The sequence below is a fragment of the Grammomys surdaster genome, unplaced genomic scaffold (assembly GCF_004785775.1).
Source record: "Grammomys surdaster isolate TR1022 unplaced genomic scaffold, NIH_TR_1.0 125793, whole genome shotgun sequence".
NCBI lineage: Eukaryota > Metazoa > Chordata > Mammalia > Rodentia > Muridae > Grammomys > Grammomys surdaster.
Window position 1 is genome coordinate 484,469 of NW_021620624.1, and position 27,209 is coordinate 511,677.

Sequence of the window (27,209 nt, forward strand, 5' to 3'; positions counted from 1 at the left end):
TAGTTTGGCAGGTCTGTGGTAACAAAATAGGATAGACAGCATAGGTTAGACAACAGAACGCATCTTTTCACAGTTCTAGAGGCTGAAGTTTGAACTAAAGTATCAGCAGGTTCAGTCCCTCTGAGACCATGCAAGAAGGATCCATTCCAGTTCTTTCTCTTAGCCTACTGGTGGCTCCCTTCATCTTCCTGGTGTTCTTCCTGTCTGTGTGTCCATAACAACCTTTTCACTTCTTATAAGGAGGCTGGTCAAACTAGATCATGGCCTGCCCCTAACAACTTTATTCTAATTATGTCTGCAATGATACTACTCCCAGATAAGGCATTTTCTGGAGTGCTTGTGGTTGGGGCTTCGATATATGCATTTTCTGGTCACCTAATTCAATCTGTAACAAATGACACCAACATTCTAGCCTGAATAGCTAGAGAGAGCTGTCCCTGACTCAGATAAGGGAGGCTAAGGAACAGTGAGGTCTTACTCTTAGAGCAGGAATATTTTCCTGAGGATAAAAGAATTCAAGCTTATAGCCCTTCCCTATAATCTTGACATTTAAGAGGGTAAGGCAGAAGGATTTCCATGGATTCAAGGATAGCTTGAGCTACAGAGTAAGCCTCAAAAACAAAGTAAGTAAATGGATTATGAGAGAAAACTGACTCTGAGACATTATTTTATATACAAAATATACGGATAGCTTTATAGATTCAAGACTATAAATAGTATGTATATACTGAATATGTGAAATATCTATCTGCATATACTTGGATAATATGAAGTTATTGAAGTCATCAAGACCACAGGCAAGGCCTGAGGAGGAATGGGGAGCCAGAGCTGGACCCTGAGAACCTCAGTGACTGTGGTGTCAGAGAAAAGAAAGTGTCTTAGTTGGGAACTATTGTCAGGAGTGAGCTCAACAGCATGGCATAGCTTCTGAGCATTAAGACGAATGTGCATGGAACCACATCCTAAGAATGCATGGGTACATGGAGATGTACAGAACCAGGTAACATCAGGAGGTTTCTTGGAGGGAGGCTGGCAGCAGGATAAAGGGCACAAGTCAAACAAGAGAGCCATGCACAGATGGAGGAAGAAAGTTGCCAAGAACTGGAATGGGGGTTAAATCAGCTCTTGATATCTGAGTTCCAAAGTAAGCAAAATAAAGGAAAATAAATCTAATATGAAATAAAAATAGAAGTCCTTGGTTATGTTTCTTCCCTTGGGTATTTTTTTTTCTTCATTGCACAAAGCTACAGAGGAAACAGCAATTCAAAATTCCTCTTCCTGGTTCCTTTTAATGAGGGTAGTCACAAATAGAAATCCCATATTGATTTCTGACAGTTTGATAAGAGTCCCTGAGGTGACATGAATTGTGTGAAACCTTCTTGCCATGGGGATAAGCAAATGTCTGAAATATTTACTGTCAAATTCAACTTGACAAAGAAGCGCAGACTTCTCCCAGCCTCTCACAAGACACTTTAATGACAGTGTCACTATGAAAATAAATGGCACAGGTCACCACAGCTAATGATGAATGGTCAAGTGAACAAGTAAAAATGTTATAGAACACTAGGTAGCTACTAACGTTACCACTGAATATTTAGTGACAGGAAAGCTGTGTGCTTTACAGGATAGTGAATGAAGCCGTTTAAAGGAGCGTGTACATGCATGCAGAGAGAATACCAGAAAGCTATGCCAGGAGACGCTGGTAGAATTTGTTATTTGAGTAGTGAAATTTCAAGTAGTCTAAAAATATTTTTTCTTTATATAGTTTCAAATTTTTATACATCTGATAAGAAAAGACTCCATTGAGTGAGCTGGCTCAGCAGGTAAAGCTACTTAGCATCCAATCCTGGCAAACCTGGGTTCAACCTCTGGGACCCACATGGTGGAAAGAGAGAACTGATTTCACCAAGTTATCTCTGATACACACACACACACACACACACACACACACAGTTTTAAACATGATTAGAAGTCAAACTGTTTATAATGTTAAAATGACAATTTAAACGGCAAGGCAAGCGTAGTAACTTTCCCTGGCTAGTCAAAGGAGCAGCAGTCTCCCCATGCTTGGCACTGGCTGTGAGGGGAGTTCTTTTCGTGAAGAAGCTAAGTGGAGCCATCGTCTCTGCCACACCAAGGGGGACAGCGGGCAGGTGCATGGACAAATCCTGGTAGTCCTTACAAGAGGTGTCTCCTCATCTAATGCACTCAGACTGTTTATCCAATCCCCAGTGAATGAAGAATATTTTGAAACATACAGAATGGGATATTTCTCTGCACTGAAGTTCTCCACTACATATTTATTTTTTCCAACAAGTGTGGCTACAATCCATTCTCAATACCCTTTTTGGCCGTAGTGATCACATTTATTATCAGCAGACACTTGACCAACACCAGTGAAAACCACTTGGATATAAGCCCCTGTTCAAGAACATTTTGTTTTATTGGAGTATTTCCTCTTAGTATATATTCACTTCCTAGAGCAGAATTCCAACATAGCAAATGTATTCAAGTTCCCACAGCAGTCCTGGTTGATTTTTCTATTATTATCAACTTGGCACAAGCTCAAGTAATCTGAGAAAAGAGAACCACAGTTGAGAAAATGCCTCTAGAAGATCAGGCACTAGACCAGCTTGTGGGGCATTTTCTTAATTCAGTGATTGATGGGGGAAGGGCCCAGCCTATCATGGATAGTGCCATCCCTGGACTGAGTTCTAAAAGAAAGCAGACTGAGCAAGCCATGAAGAGCAAGCCAGTAAGCAGCACCCCTCCATGGCCTCTGCATCAGCTCCTGCCTCTAGGTTCCTGCCCTGGCTTCCCTCAGTGATGGACTGTGCTGTTGATCTATAAGCTAAGATAACCCCTGCCTTCTCAAAGTTGCTTTTGGTTGTGGTGTTTTATCACAGTGATAAAAACCCTAAGACAAAGACAGAGCCTCTTCCTAACAGGAGAAAACATTAAGACAGTGGGTTACCAGATTCCTTATTTGAAATTAAGCTGAGATACACAGGCCTACCCTTGAGACTTGAAGCAGCTGCTCAGAAGGACAGACATGAAGCTTGCAGAGGTCTTTGCAAAGCTACATTGTTACTTTCCCCCTGAAATCTGTACTTGGTGAGTGGCCCCCTTCTCACTCCCAGAAGGTAGAATGGGGCTTGGGTTCAATTGCCCAGTTTCTAGTGCCTGACATCAAGAATTAAATCTTTTTTGGATTTTCAACCAAATAGAAATAGAGAAAGGACAAATAAAAGAAACAAACATTTGTGGCAAAATAAGGAAAATTAGAGTTTCATTCTTATGTGTACAGGTATTAGTGTTTACATCTGCTTTTATAATGTGAACATGTGTTCATGTACACATGTTTGAATGTGTATGAGTGTGTACATTTGTGTGTGTGCTGTACACATGTGTGCATGTGCATGTGTGCGCATTTGTTCATGCTGTGCACGTGTGTGCACGTGTGTATATATATGAATGTACACATTTGTGTTCATGGGTGCACATGTGAGTATGTTCATGTGTGTGTGCGTGAATGTGGAAGCCAGAGATCAATCTTGAGTATCATTCTTCAACAGCTGTCTGCTTTGGGTTTTTGAGACTTACCGGCCTGGTTATCACCTTGAAGGTTGGTTACTTGTGACTAGGCTAGCTAGGCTGGCTTGCTTAGCAAGGCCCAGGGATTCTCTCTCCCTGACTCCCAGTGGTGCTGAAGTACAAGTGAAGCAGTCTAGCACCCCTGGGTTGTTTTCTTTTCTTTTCTTTTTTTTTTAATCTTGGTTCTGGGTTGAACTCAGGTCAGCATACTTGCAAGGCTTTCTGACCGAGCTTTACTCTTACACATTCAGACCAAATTTAAATAGCAACTGAGGCCACACAGGCAATGCATTAGATGAGATCACTGTCTTATAAATGCACATACATAAGGACATTATCAAGCAGAGGCCAGCGTTGCAAATGAGGATGCAAACATGCCCCCATCTCAAAGGGAGGAGGCTGACTCAGCTCCAGTTCACTGGAGTGCAACCCCACAATGTGAATAGCTCCAGCCTTTATGCTTACTTATTTTTAAATCTAGGTAAACACTGGCTCAATTTTCAATGACAGATCAGATATGTTCAGCAGAAGAACACAGATTGTGTGTGTGTGTGTGTGTGTGTACATGTATAAGTATATACAGGAATAAGTGTGTTTGTGTGTGTACATGACTATGTTCATGTGTGGGCATAAATGTGTTTGTTTGTGTGTGTGTATACACGAGCTTATGTGTGTTATTCTGTGTTGTGGCCACAATATGCACTACATAGAGATTAAGAACAAGGACGGTAAGACCCACTGTGGGAGGCTTTTTAAGATTCAGAGTGAGCTATGGGAAAAGCACTAGAACACTTAGGGTTAGCAAGTTTGGCTGAAGGAAGTTTTTGAGCACACAGAGTTATCTCTGTCTTTAGAAATACTTTTCTCTGTGAGAGGAGGGTCTGTGTTTCTTAGGGTCTCATCTGAGGTAGTGTTCCACCCTCCCACAGAAACCAGGAGATGGGACACTATCTTCTTTGATGTGATTATGTCAAAGGGACAGCTCCTCCCAGGTCTGGGAGGAAGACATTCCTAGGCTGTAAAACCATAACAAAGCTTTTTAAAACAGCTGCTTTCAAAGGCGAAGGGAGAAAGAATGTACAATTCCTTCAGTCCCAGGTTTTTCTTAATAAGTACTCTAAGAGAAGACATCAGACAGCCAAGATCAAGAAGCCATTAGAAATTCAGCAACATTATGGAAAACAAGGGTAGTTCCACTGTAAGTCCTGGTAGGTTCTAATGCATATCTGCAGGCCAGTTTCAAGAAGGTATCTATTCTATACCTGTCCAACCATAGCCAGGTCCTCTCTTCTCACCTCTCATACCTAGAACGCTAGGAAACCATGTTCAGGTAGCGGTGTACTGGCATAAGAATTCTATGCCTCCATGTCTCCGCCTCCGGGTGCTGATCACCTGGCCTACACCATAGGCTTCTATGCAAGACTGGCCGGTTTATTCCACCACCTGGATCATTGGTAAATGGGCACAAAATTCTCACAAGGACTCCACTGTATGAAGAGTGACGTCTCATCTGATAATAATTGGCAACTAGAGCTAGCTGGGTGTGGTTAGACATTTGCTGCAGCCAGTTCTCACCTGCGTTGCACTATAAAGAACATAGTACTCAAGGACATCAATACCTAGACATGTGCAGAGACGTGGGAGAAAGTCACTTACAGGAAGAATAGCATAAATCTATGGGAACTGTGGATAGCAGAGGAACTGTGGGAGAGGTAGTGAGTGCATCTGAAGGCCTTTGTGTTGCTACCTGCCCAACTTCCCCAATCCCTGTCCCTTCATCTCAGTTTCCCACCCAGATCTCACATCTTTGTGGTATTTAGCATATGCATGTAATGCAGTTTTAAACATTTACAGTCCTTGTTGTGGAACTTTTCTTTCTTGCATTTATTACTTGAAGCATTTTACCCAGAGAAAAGCCCACGGGGAACCTAACTGCCTTGTCAGGAATCCTGTGTACCCCACCCCATTTGTTTGTATCTTAGTGGCTCTATAAAGTTTTGGAGATTTGGACTCTGCCCTCAGACTGTTCTCAGAAGTGGTCCGTTTCATCATCCAATGAGCTCTGCCTGTTAGTTGATGTGACGCGCCTGTGGACAGAAGCCAGGCGCCTATAGTGGCAATCCTGGAGAAAATTGAAGCAGCTGTGGCCATGTAATTTAAAACCTCAGCAGAGTGTTCTGCGCTCCATGCACAGCATTAGTGCAACATGAGGGCTGGATGCAGCTGGCTCTCGGGAGGACGTCCTCGCCTGCTGCGGGACAGAGAGGACTGAGACGGGGAGGCAAACCTGGGTGCAGCCGGAAAGGTCCAGATACATAAGCTTGTGGCATCCGTTTCCCAGGTTCAGGTACTGTAAGCCTTTGTCAGTGAACTTTCGGCAGTAAGCCAGACTGAGGTTCTGTAAGTTGTGGAAGTACCTGGAGCGATGGGGCAGAGACGGGAGGAAGGAAAGTCAAATACTAGCTTTTCTCAAGTCTGTTTTTGAGCCACCACGACAAAGAGATGGAAAGCTGTATTCAGCCCGCGCTCTCCTTGCAGATGTTCAGTGGTTTAACAACTGCTGTGTCTCTTAGTGTTCCGGGAAGAGGGGCATCAGTGATAGAGAAGACAAAGCATGGCTTCATTTCAAAGGGAAAGAAAGGATGTCTGGTAAGGGTTTTACGAAACTTGATGGAATAACACTTTTCTTGGTTTGGGGGTAGGAGGAGCTTTGCATGCCTAGTATTTGAAAGCTTGTTGCTGAAACCCAAGTTAGAGTTTACTCTCTAGTTTTTAGCTCTTACCTTTGCCAAACTACTATGTGAACTGTTGAGAAAGATAAACATTTCGTAAACATTTTATAGAAAGTAACTGTTCCATCATGGTGAGAAATTAGGGTAGAAAGAAAACAAAACCTTACTCAGCAGGCTCTTAAAATGGGTCTGATAAGCAAATGATTTGAAAGCCAGAGATTTCAGTGTGCATGGTTCTGTGAGTAATGGTTTCCTTATGATAATTAAAAGTACATTCAGGACTTACACATGGGTTAAGAAGAGAGAGTTGCTAAGTGGACAACACTTGAGACAAATAGAAAATTACACAGGAGGCTATCGATCTCACTGGAGTTGGAACAGGAAAGATGCCATTACCACAATGACCAAAATAAGAGCTTCCAGAAGAAAGGGGCGGGGGCAGGGGAGGATGAGCCTGTCCTGTCGAGTAAAGGCTAGCATTTTCAGGCATTTTCAGGACACTCTGTGGACAAGCTTCTAAGCCCTCCGCAGCATGGCATTCTTTAAAAATTGTAAGGATCTTTGTTGCCTGCTCGTGCAAATAACTATCAATATGTTCTTAGTTTGGAATCTGCAACAGCTTAGCGGCCAATGAGTACCCTAGAAGTAGAGAGAAAGTGCTTCTCTGCCTCTCGTAAAACTTGCAAAGCAAGTTTATCTTTGCATAAATGGGAAATAAGACATGCAAACATTGTCCATAGGTTAGGTTTAGCCCTAAACTTGAAAATCAAGTCTATATGATTTAATGGCTTTATTCTGGGGATTACTGATTGAGAACACGCGCTCCCCTCTGGGAATGGTTGTGTGCATGAGATTCCACAGAAGAGCCAGGGAAGCTTTTGGACCACAGTGGCAGTGGGCTGGACCTGGAAAAAGAGAACTCTCTAACATCCAAAGACATGCCCCTCTCCTCAGCCCCTCAGTGGACTGAGAAGTGCTTTCTCTTTCTCTCTCTTGAGCTGAGTTTGGGGTGTCAGTTCTAATAACATTGTTTTAATGTAGAGATGTGGGGGTGAGGCAAACAGTACACTCCATGAAAAATACACAAGAATTTGGGCTCTGACCAAACTGACCGAGAATCATAGCCTTGAGGCTTACAACTTCCCTATCCCCACACAGATTGCTTTCCTGGCTGCTAAGACAATAGTGTCTTTTGTTTAAGAGCCCCCTTTGGACACCCCTTAGCAAACTCTGGAGCTTACGGCTTTTCTGACCTTCAGTTTTCTTATCTGTCATAAATTTTATCACATCTGCTCTTGCTCTTGAGAAATATGAAAAATTAAATGAGTATTCAGATCTAATAGTATTATCAGGAGGGTGATTTTCGATCATTGAAAACAGCAGAGGCATAGCAAACTGAGAGTTTACGCTTTGTTGTTATTACTGCTAAAGCTACCTCCAAAACAACAACATACTGTTCTTTTAATTTATGTGGGTGTGTGTGCATGTCTGTGTGTGCCTACCTGTCTGTGTGTATATCTCAGTGTGTGTTTGTGTGTATGTGTGCATACATGTCTGTGTGTGTACTCACTCACACACATCCCTGCAACCCACACATGCCAGAGGACAGCCTCAACCGCTATTCCTCAGATGATGTCCATCTTGTTTTTTGAGACAGTGTCTCTTATTACCAAGAATGCTAGCCAACTGGGCAGTAAGCCCAGAGAATCTGCCTCTCTCTGCCTCCCTAGGATTACAAAGTCAAGGACCACAACTGGCTTTTTTCTTTTTTACATAGTTTCTGGCAGCTCTAACTCAGGTCTCAGGCTTGCAAAATAAGCACTTTATCAACTGAGCTATTATTCCAGGCCAGCATCGTTGTTGTTTTTATGGAGTGTGCACTGTCTGTTTTCATTTAATGGAGTCGATCCTTGTCTGGCAAGAGTTTGGAGGTCATCTCATGAGGTCTATACCTTGCACAAACCTCTCATTCTACCTGCTTAAATCTATATGATCAGCTAGCAAATCTCAAAAATGAGAATTAAAGGACTTAACTATTTTTATAATGCAGATACTTTTGCTATTCTAAAAGGTTTATAGATCCTTTTAGCATAATATTTTAAAAATATTTTACGTGTATATGAGTGTGTGTGTGTGTGTGTGTGTGTGTGTGTGTCTGTCTGTCTGTAACTGCCTCAGCACTCAAGTGGAGTTCAGAGTACAACAGTCAGGAGCTGGTTCTTTCTTCCTACCATGAGAGTCCCTGAGATTCAACTCAGACAGCTTGGAGGGCATGTATCTTTGCTCACTGAGCCATCTCTTGTGTCTCCCTGTATTTCGATTAAAGCTTAGCTGAAAACAAAGAGGATTTTCCCACCATCCAAACCCATAAACAGGGGCTGGAGAGATGGTCAAGAACAGTTGCTATTCTTCCAGAAGACTGTAGCTCAGTTCCCAGCACCTGTCAAGCAGCACACAGTGGTCTGTAACTTGGACTCACACACACACACACACACACACACACACACACACACACACCTACCTCATAGACACCTGAATTCTTTCTCTTTGGGGATAGGGGCCTGGCTGCCCACACGGAGGTAATTAGACTAAATTGCTCCCTGGCTCCCAGGCTGAAAGTCTCTGGCCAGCCTCCCTTCAAAGTGAGAGCCTGAGGGACTCCTCCTGAGTGCTAAAGGAAAGCCTGGGAATCTCAGCAGCCTCAGGGCCCTTTCTAGTGATTTCCAGTGTTACAGAAAACTACAGAAAACTGTAGAAAGCAGAGATGGGCTGGTTAGCAGTGAACACTTACGGCCCATTGTGCAGCACTGATACGTAGTTTTTAATACTGGGGAAAGAAAGGTAAGTGGTGGTGGAATGCTTGGAAGGCAGAAGCAGGCAGGTCTCCATGAGTTCAAGGTCAGTCTGGTCTAGAGAAGGAGTTCAGGAGAGCCAGGATTATACACAGAAACCTTGTCTTGAAAAACAAAACAAAAAATCTCTAAACAAACAAACAACTGGACAAAAACAGACTCACCTTCCAGCAACACCACCTTTACCTCCTCCCCAGCACAGGGTCCCTGACAATTCCATTTCTGCTTTAAGAAAGAATATTTATGATGTATTTTATGTCTTTCTAATTATTTGATAACTCTTTTTTATTGAGGGTATGGTTTTCTTTTTAAATTTATTTTTCTGCTACTAGTGTAATCTTTAAGAAATCACCAAATCTTAAAAGTTTTAGTGTAATCCTAAAGAAAACAACAAAAACTATTTTGGGCTCTTTTTCCTTTTAACTTTGTTTCTACTGAAGAACTAGAGTATTTTAGGTTGCATCTTCGACACGGGTGGGGGGGGTGCTGCTATAATTCCATGTATTTAAATGGAAATTTATATCAAAACCACCAGGAAGAAGGCTGTTTCGGTAATAATTTAAAACAGCAGCACCCGATCTGTCTTGTGATATGAGGCTGCCATCTTCCTGACTAGGCTAGGCCTGAGGCCATAAGCAGCAGCAGCATTGCTCCGCTCAGGGGGCCAGACACACTGGCCCTGCCACCCACAAGACACCAGCATTGGAGATAGCTCTACCAATCTTCCACACTATCTCTACAAGGCTGGGCTGAGCCCAGACCATCCCACCATCCACATGGTACCTTAGGAATTAGACTCTAATGCTTAATGATTAACCAAAGACTATATGTTTGGTAATGTTCAATAAACAAGATGTTGACATAATTAGAGGTGTTTCCCAATTAACTAACTTAGATATAAGTTGTTGCCCAGGACTGCTCCTGATACAAGCGTGGCTCACCATCCTCCTACATCTCTGTCTCCTTCGCTCCTCCTCTTCCTTCTCCTCTTCCTCTCCTTACTCCTCCTCTTCCTCTCTGTTCCTCCCACCTTAGCTCTTCCCAGCAAGTGGGAAAATTTCCTTCTATAGAAGGGCTAGTCTAGGAAGAAGGGAATTTGCAGGTAGATTCTTTGAGTTTGGGACCTTTCGGTTTCAAGAGGAAGTTTCAAGAAGCAGAACCCACTGTAAAACTAAATGAAAGATGTGGTCTCCTAATGAGAGTGAGCTTGAAGCTGTCCATGGAGCGGGACACCTTGCCATAGCAGCTCCTCTGTGATGAAGGTTGGTGAGGCTACAGAACAGATCACTCCAGTAAATAAGAAAATTTAAAGCCAAATGAAGGGTCAATTAATCTGTATAAAGTCTGATCAGGCTGGAGAAATGACTCAGCAGTTAAGAACATTGACTGTTCTTCCAGAGGTCCTGAGTTCAATTCCCAGCAACCACACGGTGGCTCACAGCCATCTGTATGGGATCTGATGCCCTATTCTGTTGTGTCTGAAGACAATGACAATATACTCATATACATTAAATAAATAAAATAAATTTTTTAAAAAACTGATCACATACCACTCACTGCAGCACATAAGGATCCACTAAGGAACCAGAATCCAGCTGTAGCTCCACCTTTCAGTGAGGCTGAGTTAGAAGCACTTGAGGCCAACAGTTCAAGATCATCCTGAGCAATCTTAAGAAAGCTCACACCCCTTCTAAAAAAAGTCATAAGAGGTTTACTCCCAACAGTATGGTTAGAAGGTTTTGTGCAGTATAGTGGATCACCACAGGATGAACACGTGCGTGTTTCCCCTGGGATGCAAGAAAAGGAGAAATCACCAGTTGTCTGGGACGCCATGACTTAACCACCTGAGCATTAGGCAGGAAAAGAAAGATTTCCCCACTGCAAGGAAGACAAGCATACAGAGTGAAACCACCAGAGGGCAGAGCGTCTCTTGGGCAACCTGTACAGGTCTGTTGAACTAGGCAACGGAGGAAGGGAGATCAGAGAGGCAGAACAGGCAGGAGGTTGTGCACAGATGAACCACAAGCACTACCAAGACTGTGTAACAGAAGTGACTGCAACTATTACATCCAGAATCCAGTATGCAGCAGGGATGTCCCCAGCTGTGAGAAGCCTCAGCAGTGGTGGTACATGCCTTTAATCCCAGCACTTGGGAGGCAGAGGCAGGCAAATTTCTGAGTTCAAGGCCAGCCTGGTCTACAGAGTGAGTTCCAGGACAGCCAGGACTACACAGAGAAACCCTGTCTCGAAAAACCAAAAAAAAAAAAAAAAAAAAAAAGAGAAACCCGGCATTAATGTTGACAAGGCAAGCATCATTTTTTTTCTTTGTGGCAACTGATTTCTTTGGAAGGAAGTACAAAAGGCAATGAAGAGGAGTGAGGAACAGTAACAGCCAGCACCTCTCTGGTTATTTGCAATTTGAGGAAGAATTTTTCATATCCTCAAATATTTGAAACACTAGGAAACACAACACAAATAGACAATCACTATGAAATGTATTTTTATCATAAATAGGTTACCATGTGTGATGGTTTATATATGCTCGGCCCAGGGAGTGGCACTATTAGAGGTGTAGCCTTGTTGGAGTAGGTGTATCACTGTGGGTATGGGCTTTAGGAACCTCATCCTAGCTGCCTGAAAGCCAGTATTCTGCTAGCAGCCTTCAGATGAAGATGTAGAACTCTCAGCTCCACCTGCACCATGCCTGCCTGGATGCTGCCATGCTCCTGCCTTGATGATAATGGACTGAACCACTGAACCTGTAAGCCAGCCCCAATCAAATGTTGTCCTTATAAGAGTTGCCTTGGTCATGGTGTCGGTTCACAGCAGTAAAACCCTAACTAAGACACAGTGTGTTGTGTTTTTTTAAAATGATACAAAATTCATCAGCACCCAGCAGAATTTATTCTAAATGGTCACTTAATGGGAAGAACTGGAAATTACAGTCAAAATTCTTATTTGCAATTCAACTTTTCTACCTTTCCTACTAAATCATATATGCATTTGTAAAATAAATATCCCTAAAACATTATTTGATTCATAACCATGTTATTATGTCACAGTATCTAAGGGAAAAAGGATCGTCTTACTATGAGGTCAGCAAGAACGTTTTAAGTTTAAAAGCAGAGGAGGGATTCAACCACAGTGGCTCACATCTGTAATTCCTGAATATGGATGGCTGAGACAGGAAGATGACCAGAGGTTCAGGCCAGCCTGAGTTTCACAGTGAGATCTAAGCACCCTAGACTATAGAGTTAGACCCACTTCGGAAAGAGAAAGAAAGAAAGAAAGAAGGAAAGAAAGAAAGAAAGAAAGAAAGAAAGAAAGAGAAAAAAGAGAGAGAGAAAAATAGAGAAAAGGACTATTTGTAAAGTGACATAAATTACTTTCAAATCATCTACTTGTAAATTCAGATTTTAATATATAAATTTTATTTTATAATCTTTAAAAAATAGCCTTTTGAACCTTCTTCTTCAATAGGCACAAAGAATAAACATTTTAAAAATAGATGACACTAGATAGGCAGTGTCACATGCTTTTAGTCCAACACTTGGGAGACAGACGCAGGTGGATCTGAGTTCAAGGCCAGCCTGAACAACAGCATGAGTTGCAGGACAGCCTGGGTGTCTTAGTCACTGTTCTATTGCTATAGAGAGACATCATGAACTCTTATAAAGGAAAGCATTTAATTGGGGCTTAGGTTTAGTTCATTATCATCAAGGCAGGAAACATGTCAATGTGCAGGCAGACATGGTGCTGGAGAAGGAGCTGAGAGTTCTACATCTGAATTGGCAGGCAACAGGAAGAGACTGAGACACCCTTCCTTCCACAAGGCTAAACCTCCTGATGGTACCACTCCCTACAGGCCCTATAAAGGACATTTTTATTCAAGCTACCACATAAAGCTATCCACTAATTTGAAAAAACAGAAATAAAATAAAAGCTAGCTACATACTACACATAAAACACAACTAAGTTTTTTTTTTAAAGATTTATTTATTTATTATATATGAATACACTGTAGCTGTCTTCAGACACACCACAAGAGGGCATCAGATCCTATTACAGATGGTTGTGAGCCACCATGTGGTTGCTGGAATTTGAACTCAGGACCTCTAGAAGTGCAGTCAATGCTCTTAACCACTGAGCCATCTCTCCAGCCCCACAACTAAGTTTTAAGATGCAGGGATCAATAAAGTTATTCCACAAAAATCATAAACAAAGGAAAACAAAGACAAGGGTATTAGCAGCAGAGTTTTAAAAGTTCAAGGTTAGTATGGTAGTATGTGCCTGTAATCAAAGCACTCAGTAGGCTGAGGCAGGAGGATTGCAAGTTTGAGGGCAGCCTAAGCCAGCCAGTGAAGGCCTGTCTCAAAAGAACAACACAAATCACAAAGAAACATTAACCAAGAAAAAGTATTATTTTATGCAGAGAAAATGCTGAGATCTATGAGAAAGGACAATACTTTATGCTTAAGTTAAACTAAACCGTAAGCTTGATTACAATCAGTGAGTAGCACGACACCATCATATGATGACATACTGAGTCCGTGTATAAATACACACTTAAGCGTGGACACCATGTATAAATGCACACTTACACATGGACATTGTGTACAAATGCACACTTACACGTGGACATTTACTCTCTTAAACGAACACTCCTTGCTTCAAACATTCATGAGAGTGCAGAAACTAATGCCAAGCTGCTCTTTGAAGGAATCTGAATTCCAGAAAGCAGAAATAATTCAGTCCATATTTCTTCTACAATTAAAGACAGAAGCTTAATCATCGAAGCACCAACCACTTTAAACAAAGAATTCTCCAGAAGGAAGTAAAATATGGACTACTTGTTTGAAAAATTGAAATAGCACTTAACAAGTCTGATATGTTTTTCCAAAATTCTTATTTAGAAATAATTATCTAGCTTTGCTTGTGCCATTTTTAAGAGAAAAGATTACAAAGATACTTACATCTCATATTCCAACCCAAAAAGGACCATTTAGTTAATAAAGCTAGAAAATACAGACAGGTTGCTAGCAATGACAATAACTAAAACCTCATCTATGAATAACTTCAAACTTTTTTCTGACCAAAATAAACCTTTACTAAGAGATTTATGAACTTTGAAAAATATAAAAGTACTCTGTTCCTAAGAGGGTGATTATACATAAATGATTATTTTATCCTTATTAATATAGTAATTAATATCTAACTAGTTCTCCAAAACTGTGTATAAAAATATTTTCTGTCAATTTATATATCTTACTATCTTACTGATACAAAGATTTGGTAACATACAATGTACAAATGCTAATACAATATTAGTTATAGCTGATCCCATGTAGCCAAGTGGTTCTCACAAAATACTTTCATTGACTGCTGCCAGATGCTTACAGAGGTAGCCCACCACTGATCTCTGCAGTTAAGATGTGAGTATAGTTCTCCAGGTTATATTATACTCTCTGATTTCACACATTGCATTATAGAGTTAGGCAAACTGAGCCACGTGGCCAGACTGCACTCTGCTGTCAGTAACACAAGTGCTTGCATTGCTGAATCAGATCCTTTTAAGGAATTGAAAGAAAAAAATATTGCCTCAATTTTTGTGCTATTTACAATGTGCTGGCTATAAGCACGGCAAACTTGCAAATTTATTCTGCTTTATAAATTGCCCTTTCCATAAGGTTAAGTCAAAACAATTGCCAAAACAATAATTTAGGTCTTGTTTTGTCACGTTAGCCAATTTTCATGGTGTGGAGCACTCCCTATCAGCCCCTCTCAAGCTACTGGGGATGAGTTGCTGAAAAAAAAGCAGGGCCATGGAAAAATGGCCATGAAAACCCCAGAGATGTGGATGAAATTATATGTAAAGAGATACTAGGAATGAATGTGTCTTAAATACTTATTGCCTATCTAAAATGTTTAAATATGTAAGGAAGAAGCACACAGAACTACAGCCAATAAATAATGTTGGATGATCAACTATTACAGATGGAGAATGTAAAAACCTTGGCTGGTGGACCACACAAAAGCAAGCTTTGGACCACGTGGGTCATAGTTTACTGATCTCCATTTTGGCTCATTGCTTCTTTTATCACTAAAATAAATTCTAAATGGATTATATCCCAAGTTTAAAAAGTACAGGAATAAAATGTAAAAGATTATTGAGTGCCTGGCTGGGTGAAGGTTCTCCATGTTTTTAAGCATCTGGAGGAATTTTTAAAGGAAGGTCTTGAAGAAATGACTAAAACAGGGAGCCGCATGCCACTTTTCTGAAGTTTTCCCATTTGTGGAAGATTATGAGAGTCAGACATAAAGAAATTGCCACCCAGAATTTTTTCTGTTTAAGCTTTTCCAAATGTCTTATTGTTAGTTTTCAAAGGATCTCAAAAAGTCATAGTCTCAAAAAAGTTCCGTCCTTTACAATGGCTTGAGAAACATTTTCCCAAAGTCAAATTTGAGCATCTCCCTTGCATCAGATACAGATACAGAGTCTCTCCACAGTAAATACTGAATCAGATATATTTGTGTGAAGTTGAAGATTCTGCCAGACTTGGTGCTTTCCTGTGCCCTTCTCCAGAGAAGGGTTAGCTAAGGAATAGCAGCTACCACATTCTGGGCACATCAAAGTCAACAGTGTAAGCTCCTAGAGGTAGAGCCATCTCAGTGGGACATGGACACCTAGACCATGGATGGACAGCAGTGTTCCCAGGTCAGGGAGGGGCATGTTGGAGTTCTGTTAGAGAAAGGCCCAGACACCAGAAAGAAGTCAGTCTGGAGCCAGGCTCAAATGTCCAGGAAGAGGAATAGAAAGAGACAGGAAAGTCTACCTCAAGCTACTAGGTGACAAAACCACTGGCAGAGAGACCAGTGACCAGCTGTACCTGCCAGGGAAGGAGAGTGCAGGCACCAGCTTGGGGTCAGAAAGCAGTTGTCCCCTGGGCATGCTGCCATGGTTGGTGCCAATAATGGGGAATTATCTTTGAGGTCAGCTAGAACAAACCAAAGCCTAGAGGAAAGCAATATTCTCAACTGGATACAAATAATACAAGCAGCACCCATCAGAGGGCAGAGGAGCATGAGTCTGAGGCCAGCCTGGTGTACCTGAGACCAGATTTCAATCAAACAGCCACAAGCATTACCTGGGCAGGAGTCGCATCGTCCTGTTAGTGATGGTTGTGTTGGACAGATTGAGATACAGGACCCCAGGACAGCCCTCAGAAATGTGTCTCATGGATTCATCCTGCAAGGCAGAAGAAGGAGAATCAGACCAAACCCTCACAGGCCTCATAGTGGCTGCATTATCTCTCATCCCTCTTCCTGTCCCTGAAAAACATTCATACACAACTTAGCCCCTCCATATACCTTGTTACTACATCAAATAAAAAGTAGAAACTAGTCTTTCTGTTTAAAACTTTATTGTTTCCTCCTTTTTCTTTAGAAATAAAATTTCAATACCTCACAATGACATTTCATTAAAGTCCTGGTATGTGACACAAATATCACAGAATGACTTTTGACTGTCCATATATAGAAATGTGGTCACAAACTGGCCCGCTATTCTAAGGATTGCAGTGGTAAATGCAGTGATAAATGCTCTCAACAGCTGGAATCCATTAAAAGCAAGGCCATGTTTAGCTCAAGCACGTCATCTGTCTGTGTCACCAAATTTCTGTTGTTCTGATAGTGATACATTTAAAAAGCTGGACAAAATTTCACTGAATTTATGATAGTTTTGAGATGGTCTCAATATCTATATTTGAAAAGTAAAATGTACACGATATACAAATTATACAGAGTACACAAGCTCCAGTGTCGGGATTGGGGTTAGGGAGAGAGGAGGCCACAGTGTGTGAGTGAAGGCTTTGGTTGGCATGAGACTGAGAGCCAGTGATCTCAAGCAATGATCTTGAACTAAAGTTTAAAAACACCAGATGAGGGTCAAGCTTTGACTGCAATGGCTACTTTGCATACAAAAAGTATAGTTACTGTCGGCATAATGGTACATGCCTATAATCCCAGCCCTGGGAAGACTGAGGCAGGAGGATCACCTTGAGTTTTCTGCCAACCTGGGCTATATAATAAGTTGTGGTCTAGCTTGGGCTACAGGGTGAGACCTTGTCAAAATAAAAGAGGTGAAAAGAGGGGAAGAGATATAGAGAAGGGAAAACAGAGTTAACAACAGGTTTTCATTTATCCAATGATAGTTGATAATCTCCCTGGGATACCACCAGGTATCAGTGCACTTGAATAATTGAGCTTTAGCACATTCCAACAGTGTCTATGCTGAAGAGGATAGCCCACCACAGGGATCCACTGGAGGAGGTCAGTCCTCACTAGCTTGGCGGTGTGGTTCAGAGAACTCAGATGAACAGAACAACTGAGAGACTGTTAGGGACGGCAAATCCTGATTTTCAGAGGTAGCAGGGTCAGTTTAATAGCCCATTCCTCACGATTCCTAGGATATGCAAGTATTTACCATAACAAAATCCTGGGGCATGATAGTCAGTGGTTGGTCACACAATGGGTGCTTTATTGGATGTCAAATCCTGTCTTAAACAAGACACAGGGGCTCTGCACGGGAAAGTTTCTTCCTGCCTATGCCTTGTGTAGACAAGTGGGGCTGCTCTTGGCACTGAGCTCAAGCTGTTGGTAATTTTTCTAGCCATTCAATCATCAAGTGTAGGATTCAGATAGGTATATCTGCAAACACTGCAGATATAGTACAAGTTTCCTTCAAAAAGCCAAGACAACCATCACTGAATGTAGTTCCATACTTGAACAGGTGCAAAACTTGCCTTTGAAAATTTTAGGTGTGCCAATCAACCAGGGCTCACAGACCGTGCATCTGTTTTAAAAAAAAAAAGACTTTGGCAAGGATGCAAGTGGGGTAGGATAAGGCAAGGGAGAGAGCTGGCTTAGCCACCTTTAGAGAGGCCTCAAAAGAGTCAGGCCAAGAGCAGGATGGTTGTGCTTTGTATGATTCCCGTGAGCTGAGTCAGCCACCTCCTCTCTTTCTTTGCCTTTGTGGAGTCACTTGGTTACCCAAACAAGCCCAGACCACTCCCATTCTCAGTACTTAAGAGGACCTAAGACTCATCCTTGAAATGTTTGAACACGTAACACAAAGCTGTTTGAGCGTGCACACTGCTGAGTGGCTCGTGAATCTGTCCTTAACCCATCGGACTCAAATTCTTCAGTGTGATTTACTTCACACAGCAAGATCAGATATAGCCAACCTCTTTGAGTGGATGGCACCCATATCTTTAAATAAGAGCGTGTCTCCCAGCCCCTGTCTCAAAGCGAGAAAACAACAATAAAGTGGAGCTGGATGACATTACTAGCCCTTTATAGACTGCAAATTTGGATGAGACTTTGATGTTCACAAACTTGATGCAGAAGGCTTTGTGTTGACTTTCCTGCTAGAAGGCCAAATTCAAAGAATGCAATTTTGTATTCATACGAGAACTCATGCTCCCTGAAGCAAGAACTGAAAATCAACTCACATTAAAATTCCTTCTAACACCTAATGGGATGGCTCTAACATAGAAGGTGCTAAAAATATCCACAGAAAGAATGAATCCGTTTCACAGAGGCCCAATTTGAATACTCATCAGATATCTGAAGAATACGCTGGAAAAGATTACCATCTCTCCTGATGAAGAAGCCTTATGCACTTTGCTAGTGGAGAAAGAACCCAACCAGAGGGAAAGTAGATTTTTCTCTCTTATGTGCTCTTTGGCCTGTCTATGCCTCAATTTCCTGGGGATACTCCTGAACATGAGCAGCTTGTTCATGTTGCGATATGAGCCGCTGAGACGAGAGTTGACTGACAGGCCTGACAGCAGTGGCCTTGTGAGTGGGGACCAGACAACTAATTTGAAGGCTTCCATTTTGTATTAGGAGAAAATTAGGAGTTAACATGGTATAAGGGTATTTGGACTTTAGATGTTTGTATTTGATTTACTCATAAAATATCTTCCATCTTTCAGGGAAAATAACTGTTCTGCTCTGAAAATGAAAGGATAAGATTCATGGGGAAAATATAAAGAGAGGATTTTCAAAGTATTCCTGGTTCTAAAATTGGAGCAACACTGTGAATGTAACTGTAAGAGCAGAAAGTCTAACTGCTGAGGGACTGAGCCCACAGTGCCAACCCGAAAGGGAAGAAAATTAAGCCTGTCAGGGGACAATGGAATTACAAGGTGCTGAGACGTTCAGTTTAATGGATGCAGAGTTAAAGATGTAGAAAATGTTGTAAAATTATTCATGGCTACAGAGGCGTAATTCTACACATACACCACAAATTACTGAAGTCTTCTCTCTGAGTGAATGACAACATCAATTTGTTTTTATTTCTACACTGGTATTTTTTAAAAGTCACTTCTTCAAAAACGTATGGAAAACTCCAGTGGGGATGAAGAGTCTTTTAAAGGAGGAACAAAGGTAGCCAGGCTGGAGTTGGGGGATAGAAGGAATGAGCATCATTCAGACAGACAGAAAAATGGGCTCAAGGACACGCTGAAATGGCATTGTGGGGACCCAAGGAAATTTAATGGGCTTGGTTTTTTGTTTCTTGTTTCTTGTTTTTTTTTTTTTTTTGTTTTGTTTTGTTTGTTTGGTTGGTTGGTTTTGGTTTTTTGAGACAGGGTTTCTCTGTATAGCCCTGGCTGTCCTGGAACTCACTCTGTATCTGTAGACCAGGCTAGCCTCAAACTCAGAAATCCACCTGCCTCTGCCTCCCAAGTGCTGGGATTAAAGGTATATGCCACCACTGCCCGGTGAAATTTAATGTTACAACAGGGTAGACATCTGAGAAGGGACACCTGAGACACTCAAACACGAGCCATGCTGCCATGTGAAATGCAGGGAGGGATCTCTGAGGAACCAGGGTAGGTATCTTGTCACCTGTACCAAGGGCCTTGGCCTCAGCCTGGTGTTGATGTGTATTGAGCATCATTACATGTTAGGCTTCCCTTGTGCTTCCTCTGTCCCCTAGCTGGATAGTCCCCTTCCTTGTCCCTCTAGCTGGATAGTCTCCACTGGCTTCTATAAACGTGCTTGGATTTCCCAGTCCCCGTTCCTTCTAACCCCCTCAGCCACTTTTCTGGAAACATTAGTTTATAGCTCATGCTCATTTTCCTGTGTCTTGTCCATATCACAGCCTCACTACAGCTGTATCTTGCTCCAGCATCCCCCTGGAATGGTTTCCAGAAATTAACGACCCTAATTCTCAAGTCCAGGTTGCCCGTGTTCAGTGCTTTTCTTACCTGCCCATTTGGGCCACTTTCCAAATGTCTCCCTGTCCCATGTACTTACATTAACTATTTGAACCCATCTCCTTCTCTAAGCCCTGGTTGGGGCCGGCAGGGCAAGGGACAAAGCTGGGCATGGTGTCACATGCCTTTAACCCCAGAACCTGGGAAGCAGATGCAGTGAATTGCTGAGTTCAAGGCCAGCCTAGCCTACATAGTAAGACCCTATCTCAAAAAAACTAAAAAAGAAAACAGAGATAGTGATATATGAGCAACAAGAAACTGCTCTGGTCATCCTGGTCCATTGTCACCAGAACTTACTGTGGAGAGTGGAACAGGATGAGGTTACAAAGGGAGGCAGACTATAGAGTCCTCAGGGTGCACCAATGTTAAGGGAGTGTGATTTTTTTCCCCAGTAGTGTATGGATGATGGATGACAGAAGTGAGTTGGTCAGACCTGCCTGTAAAAGGGGTATTGTATGCTCACAATATGGAAAATGGATTTGGGGGCGAGAGAAAGACAAGGGGCCAGGGCCAGGAAGGAGGAAATCTAGGGATACATGTTCATTTCCATCTTCATTGGCATGGTTACTAACAGCCATGAAACCCACCAGAATAAGCCAACCATCCTTGCAGGGACCTAGTGTTTTCTGTCTCATATAAATATGCATGAAACATAAACACAGTTCGTTTTTATGTAACCATTAAAGAGTTTCCATTTGCCAGAGGCTCTACTACTGAGCACATATCCACAAGATTAATGATAGCATTGTGCAGAGGGAGGTAGATGTTTTTGCCAATGTTTAATACAGTTTGTTTTTTCCATATCCAACCCCAAATGCACACACAGTATGTAGTCTGCCCACTGGCTCTCCAGAGTGAGGGGTCTGGACCTACATAAACAACGATAGAATAAACTCTCATACTCACCGTGAAAGACTGGCAGTCAGAGACGTTCAGCTCTTGCAAGTTTTTACAGTGGCCTAAATTAAACAAGGAAGGCATCACTAAACACCACACTGCAAACATTTAGTTTTCCCATCCTACATTCAATGCAACGTTTTCATTAAAAAGTAAAGAGGAACTTTGGCAAGAAATGTGTTCTAAGTATGTGGGTTTCTCTGCTCAGGCAAATGATGTCTTTGTTTTAAAAACCCATATATACACATGTTTGTTATTGTTTGCAGAATACAGGAAGAAGATGGAAAGAAAAAACTTTACAGTTTAAAAAATACTATATTCTTGGAGGTTTTAGTTTGAAAGTACTAGCAGAAAAATAATTTGTTTTGGTTAGTTGGTTGGTTTTGCATTTTGGCTTTTTTTGGTACATAGCTTTTTAGTTCTTGGGCATGTGTGTTTATATATATATATATATATATATATATATATATATACATGCATGTGAATGACAAACGTTGGTAGCCAGTGTTTCCTCATGTTATTGTTCAGGTCTCTCACTGAACTTGGAGATTGCTGATTCAGCAAGCCTAGGTATCCAGAGCCCCAGGGATCCTCCTGCCTCCACCCGCCCTGAACTGGAATCACAGACATCTACCACCATATCCAGCTTTTATGAGGCTGATAGGGACCAAACTCAAGTCCTTATGCTTGTGTGGTAAGCACCCTACTGACTAACTGACCAGCCATCTTCCCAGACCAATTGTTTAGTTTTAGCTTTAAAATATTTTATTACATCCATTTTTACACATATAAAGGACTGAGAGGACTACACTGTGAGTACCTATATCTCTGCCATCTATATTATAATCTGTATTTTATACTGGCTTTATTACATGCCCATTTACTCATCTCTAAATTGGTCCTACATTCTACATTATTTTTTGATGCATTTCAAAGCATGTTGCAGAAACGCTTTCCCTCCAATAGTTCACACGCATAAGTGAAATAAACTATTTGCTATAACTTTTTATTTTTATTTTATTTTTATTTATTTTATTTAGTTACCTTTTCATTTATTTATTGTGGGTTTTTGGGGGGTTTTTTATGATTTTTTTTTTGAGACAAGGTTACTCTGTGTAACCCTGGTTGTCCTGGAACTCACTCTCTAGACCAGGATAACCTTGAACTCAGAAATTCACCTGTCTCTGCCTCCCATGTGCTGGGAATTTTAAAGGCCTGTGATACCACCACCCAGCTATTATGACTTTTTAAATTAGATTTATATACAAATTGCAATAAATTATAGAAAAGTGGAGGTTAAGAAAGGCCATATGCCTTAAGAGCTCTTGGAATATGATGCCTCAAGGAAGATAAGACATGCAGTCAGACAGCTAGAGAGCTGCTTAGGCTTGATGGTGACTTGGTGACTGTGAGGACTGCTTGAGGCCAAGCAGTGGGAAGGCACTCTAAGTGGGCGGGGCCTCACTAGACAGAAAAAGCTGCAGGGTTTGAGTGCCCTGGCACTCAAACTAGAATAAATCACATCTCAATGAAGCATGTCTGCCACTAATAACCAGACAGTCCAACACTAATAACAGACACATTATCTGACATAAACTACTTTGGATACTTCTTCCTTTGCCAAGAGTGGCCTCTGTCCTACGTGATATATGCAAATAAGGGGTGCTTCCAGACTATTTTTACAAAAGGCAAAATAGTTCTTTGAAACATGCAGATGTGGGCTGGGACAGAGCTCAGGTTCCCACCCGAGGGCTTACCTAGCATACTCAATGCATTTGAGTCCCAGGATCACATTAAGCAAGCTGGGTAGCACATCCTGCAGCCCAGTGCTCTGGAGGAGGGGGGAGGAGCAGAAATTCAAGGTCATCCTTGGCTACATAGTGACCCTGCCTCAAAAGGAAAAGAAACACAGATCTTAGGAATCACCAGGCGAATCTCCAAATAATATTAGTTTAAGTATAGGGATAGTCTAGCTACATGAGAGTAAAATATATATATTTGTCATGGGCAAAAAATCCCTGCTCAAATTCTGGGGAATTTTATTTCTAGTTAAAGAAACTGGACAGAACAGATCACAAAAGAAGGAAACCACTTGTTTAGATGGAAGCTGATGAACACTGTGGAAAACCATAAAGCAAGAAAGGCAAATTGAAGTTCTTGGCATGGGGGGGGGGGGTCACAGAGAAACCCTCACTGTCATGGTGACATTGAGGCCAGGCCTATAAGAGGGTGGCTGGGACTGTGCCATTTATTCAAAGCATTTCTAGGTCCACATTCAACATGAGTGGCTGAATGAAAACAAGGATGTGATCGCTCCTAGGTAGGGTTCAACAGAAGGTTTCATCATAGGAGAGAGACAGAGAGAGAGAGAGAGAGAGAATATGAATATGAATGAATGAACACCCAGAGGCATCTGGAGCTCAGACTGAACATGGCCAGCAGAATAGACCAGGCCATGAGAGGATGGGGACTGGGGTGAGAGGCAGAAGTGATACAGGGGCAAGAGAGGGCCAGGAGCTGAGGACCAAGAGAGAAGCTGAGAGGACAAAGAGAGCCAAGACAGCACATGGACAAAATGGCTAAGGTTATATATAAAAGAAGGGACGTTAACCTGGAGAGGTCTAGGGTAGGAGCCTGGGGTGAGACATGCTGAGAGGGGCCAGGACTCTGCTTGCAAGAGAGCCTAGCAGCCAGTGGCCAGCATCTGCTTTGATATGTTACTAATATGTTAATTAATAACCTATTATTAATTTGTTAATAGTCTCAGTCTTTGCCAAAGGTTTCTTTGGGACTTGACAGTGGTGACTAGGAGAGACTGAAAGAAAGAAACACATACTCCCAGGAAGGTCATGCCTCCATGGCTGTGCATCTGAGGGCCACAGGAGAATGTCTTTAAATTCTTAAATCCACCAGATGAGGAACACATTGGAGTGCTCACCAGGCTGAGTCCTAACAGTTGAGAACTTCCCATGGGCCAGGTGCTGACCCCCTTTCATCTACCCAGGGACCCGGAGACATAATAATTCCATTTTACAGATACTGAAGATGAGGTTGGTTACAATCTAGCAGGACAGAGAATCTTGACTCAAACTTAAGGCCCGAACATATGTATATTAACTAAACCAGGCAAGTGAAAGACAATGAACCATCTACAGCACTTTTTTGCCCACTTAAACTGGCAGGCTCAGAAAAAAATAAAATAAATCTGCTGTTTCTGTCATATATTGCTCAAAATGGCCCTTCATTCTTCGCTTTCTTTCCTTCTGTCCCACCTAGGAGCTCTGTACACCCCAGCTGGGCCTTAACTGTCCTAACCTGTGTTTGCTAAGGCTACCCAAACTTGGCTTTCAAAGGAAGACTTTCTTGTTCCGTCTGCCTGGGGACAGCTGGAAGTCAGAATGCGCGTAGTGGCCATCTTGGTTCTGTTCTGCCTCTGCAGAGCTGCTGAGCCTCGCAAGTCCATTCCTGGTTCTTTGAGAAGCCAAGACAATCCCAGTCGCAGCCGCGGTGGCCGGGCAGGTGGTGGCAGGAGAGGCTCCAGCCCGGTCAAACGCTATGCACCAGGCCTTCCTTGTGATGTGTACATGTACCTCCACGAGAAATACCTAGACTGCCAAGAAAGGAAACTAGTCTATGTGTTACCCGACTGGCCTCAAGATTTGCTGCACATGCTGCTGGCGCGAAACAAAATCCGCGTGCTGAAGAACAACATGTTTGCTAAGTTTAAAAGGCTGAAGAGCCTGGACCTGCAGCAGAACGAGATCTCCAAAATTGAGAGCGAGGCGTTCTTTGGTTTAAATAAACTTACCACACTCTTGCTGCAGCACAACCAGATCAAGACTCTGACGGAGGAGGCGTTCATCTACACACCTCTCCTGAGCTACCTGCGTCTCTATGACAACCCCTGGCACTGCACTTGTGAGCTAGAGACGCTCATTTCCATGCTGCAGATTCCACGGAACCGGAACTTGGGGAACTACGCCAAGTGTGGAAGCCCACCAGCACTGAGAAATAAAAAGCTGCTGCAGCTAAAGCCCCAAGAGCTATGTGATGAAGAGGAGAAGGAGCAGCTGGACCCCAGACCCCAAGTATCAGGGATACCCGCAGTCATCAGGCCGGAAGCAGACTCCACTCTGTGCCACAATTATGTGTTTCCCATACAAACGCTGGACTGCAAGAGGAAAGGTGAGTGAGGTTTTTCCGTTTTGATTTCTACAGGCTGTTAGGAAAGGTCTCTCCCTCCCTGTATCCCATGGTGTCTGAAGATGTCTGACAGGAAGCATTCTCCAACAGCAATGGAGTATACAGAGTTCCATTCAAGGCAGTTGGTAACAGGGAGCCGCAGAAAAAGACATGATAGCTAAATTGGTAAAGTGCCTGGCCAGCAGGTACAAAACCTGGGTTCAATCCCCAGACCCACATAACTGGGCAGAGTGGCACACATCTGCAGTCCCAGAACTTGAGGAATAGAAACAAGAGGGTCTGAAGTTCAGGAGCATCCTTGCCTGGGCTACATGTACACTGCTACAGAACACACACTCCTAAAAAAAAAAAAATCACAGGGCTCCCAACAAAGCATAAACAAATGAAAACACTTCAAGGCCATCCTCAGTTACCTGGGAGGCTGGAGGCCAGCCTGGGCTTCATTACACCCTGTTTCAAAATCAGGTTCTGTGTGAAGGAGATGGGTTAAGAGTATGTACCGCTTTTCAGAGGGCCAACATTCAGTTGCCAGCATTCATATCGGACGGTTCATAACCACCTACAACTCTGACTCCAGGGGAATCCAATGCCTCTGGCTTCCATGGGTACCCACCCATATGTGTCATATATAAACATAATTAAGAAGTAAATAAACATTTATACAAAGAGGAAACAGCGTGGGTTGGGGGCAGCCATGGGAGTTGGTTCATTTGTTCAGGGAAACCTATGGCAGTAAAGAATTCCTTTAGTTTTGAATCTAATTTATTTTGGATACAGGACAGATACCCTCCATACAATCTGACTTACACCAATTATGTAAAGCACATACATCTGTGGGGAGACATCCTCCAGGGCAACCTATGTGCAGCTCAGGCCCAGCACTGAGACAGCCTAGCAGTGTGTGGCTGATATATATTCCAGTTACGCATGAGATTAGATCTTCCCAAGTTATCCAGAGTAAACAAAAATTAAATCATTTAAAAGCATTTCACCTAAAATTTATGAGACTGGGGAACTCTTTCTAGACTAGTGCCTAGTGTCTGTAAATCGATCGTAGGCTTTCTGTTCCACAGTCCTGGGCAGTGCTGTACAAGATGTGCACATTAGATACAGTGATGAACTAAGAATGAATGGAAGATTTTAGAAATGCTAACAATGTTATTAAAGATTGACACTGACGAAGAGTAATCCAAGAACTGATAATGTCTTTATAATAACAAGCTGTATGACAATGTCGATGTGTTTCATTTGGGGCATGCTTTAAAAACTTATTTGTAATATTAACTTGCAGCCAGACGTCATTGAAGTAGAGTCGGTTTGAGCATGCCAAAATGGTTTTCCATCTATTTTAGGGGGCGTTGTTTTTGTCTTTTGTTTGTGTTTCTTTATTTGAGAGCAAAAGATCAGGATTGCTGAAGGGATCCTAGCAGATCCTCTCAAGAGGATCTAGGAGCAGGAATTTGTTGATGTTAGAGATTTAGATGGCTGGGTCCAAGAGTAAATTTGTTTGCTTTTGGCAAAAGCTTGCCACTTTCTCCTTGACTCTGAAGTGGTGTGTGGTCAGATCTGTCGGAGACAGGTAGCCCACAGGAGTCATGGTGGAGCAGTAATAACAATCAGGCCTGGCCAGGCTGGACTCCCCTGATTTG

At 42.3% G+C, this 27,209-nt stretch overlaps 2 protein-coding genes across 4 annotated transcripts in view; one reads left to right on the plus strand and one right to left on the minus strand.

Annotated features, from left to right (window-relative positions):
* Fbxl13 (F-box and leucine rich repeat protein 13) overlaps positions 1-27,209 on the minus strand; it is a 171,630-nt gene that overhangs the window by 55,624 nt on the left and 88,797 nt on the right. For all 3 annotated transcript variants that reach the window (XM_028789166.1, XM_028789165.1, XM_028789167.1), the window contains exons 10-12: positions 21,367-21,419; positions 16,324-16,424; positions 5,882-6,011 (exon numbers count right to left, since the gene is read on the minus strand). In XM_028789166.1, coding sequence (XP_028644999.1) covers positions 5,882-6,011; positions 16,324-16,424; positions 21,367-21,419 — 284 coding nt within the window. The remainder of the gene's footprint in view (positions 1-5,881; positions 6,012-16,323; positions 16,425-21,366; positions 21,420-27,209) is intronic.
* Lrrc17 (leucine rich repeat containing 17) overlaps positions 5,752-27,209 on the plus strand; it is a 33,285-nt gene continuing 11,827 nt past the window's right edge. The window contains exons 1-2 of the mRNA XM_028789168.1: positions 5,752-5,941; positions 24,634-25,542. Coding sequence (XP_028645001.1) covers positions 24,756-25,542 — 787 coding nt within the window. The 5' untranslated portion in view covers positions 5,752-5,941; positions 24,634-24,755. The remainder of the gene's footprint in view (positions 5,942-24,633; positions 25,543-27,209) is intronic.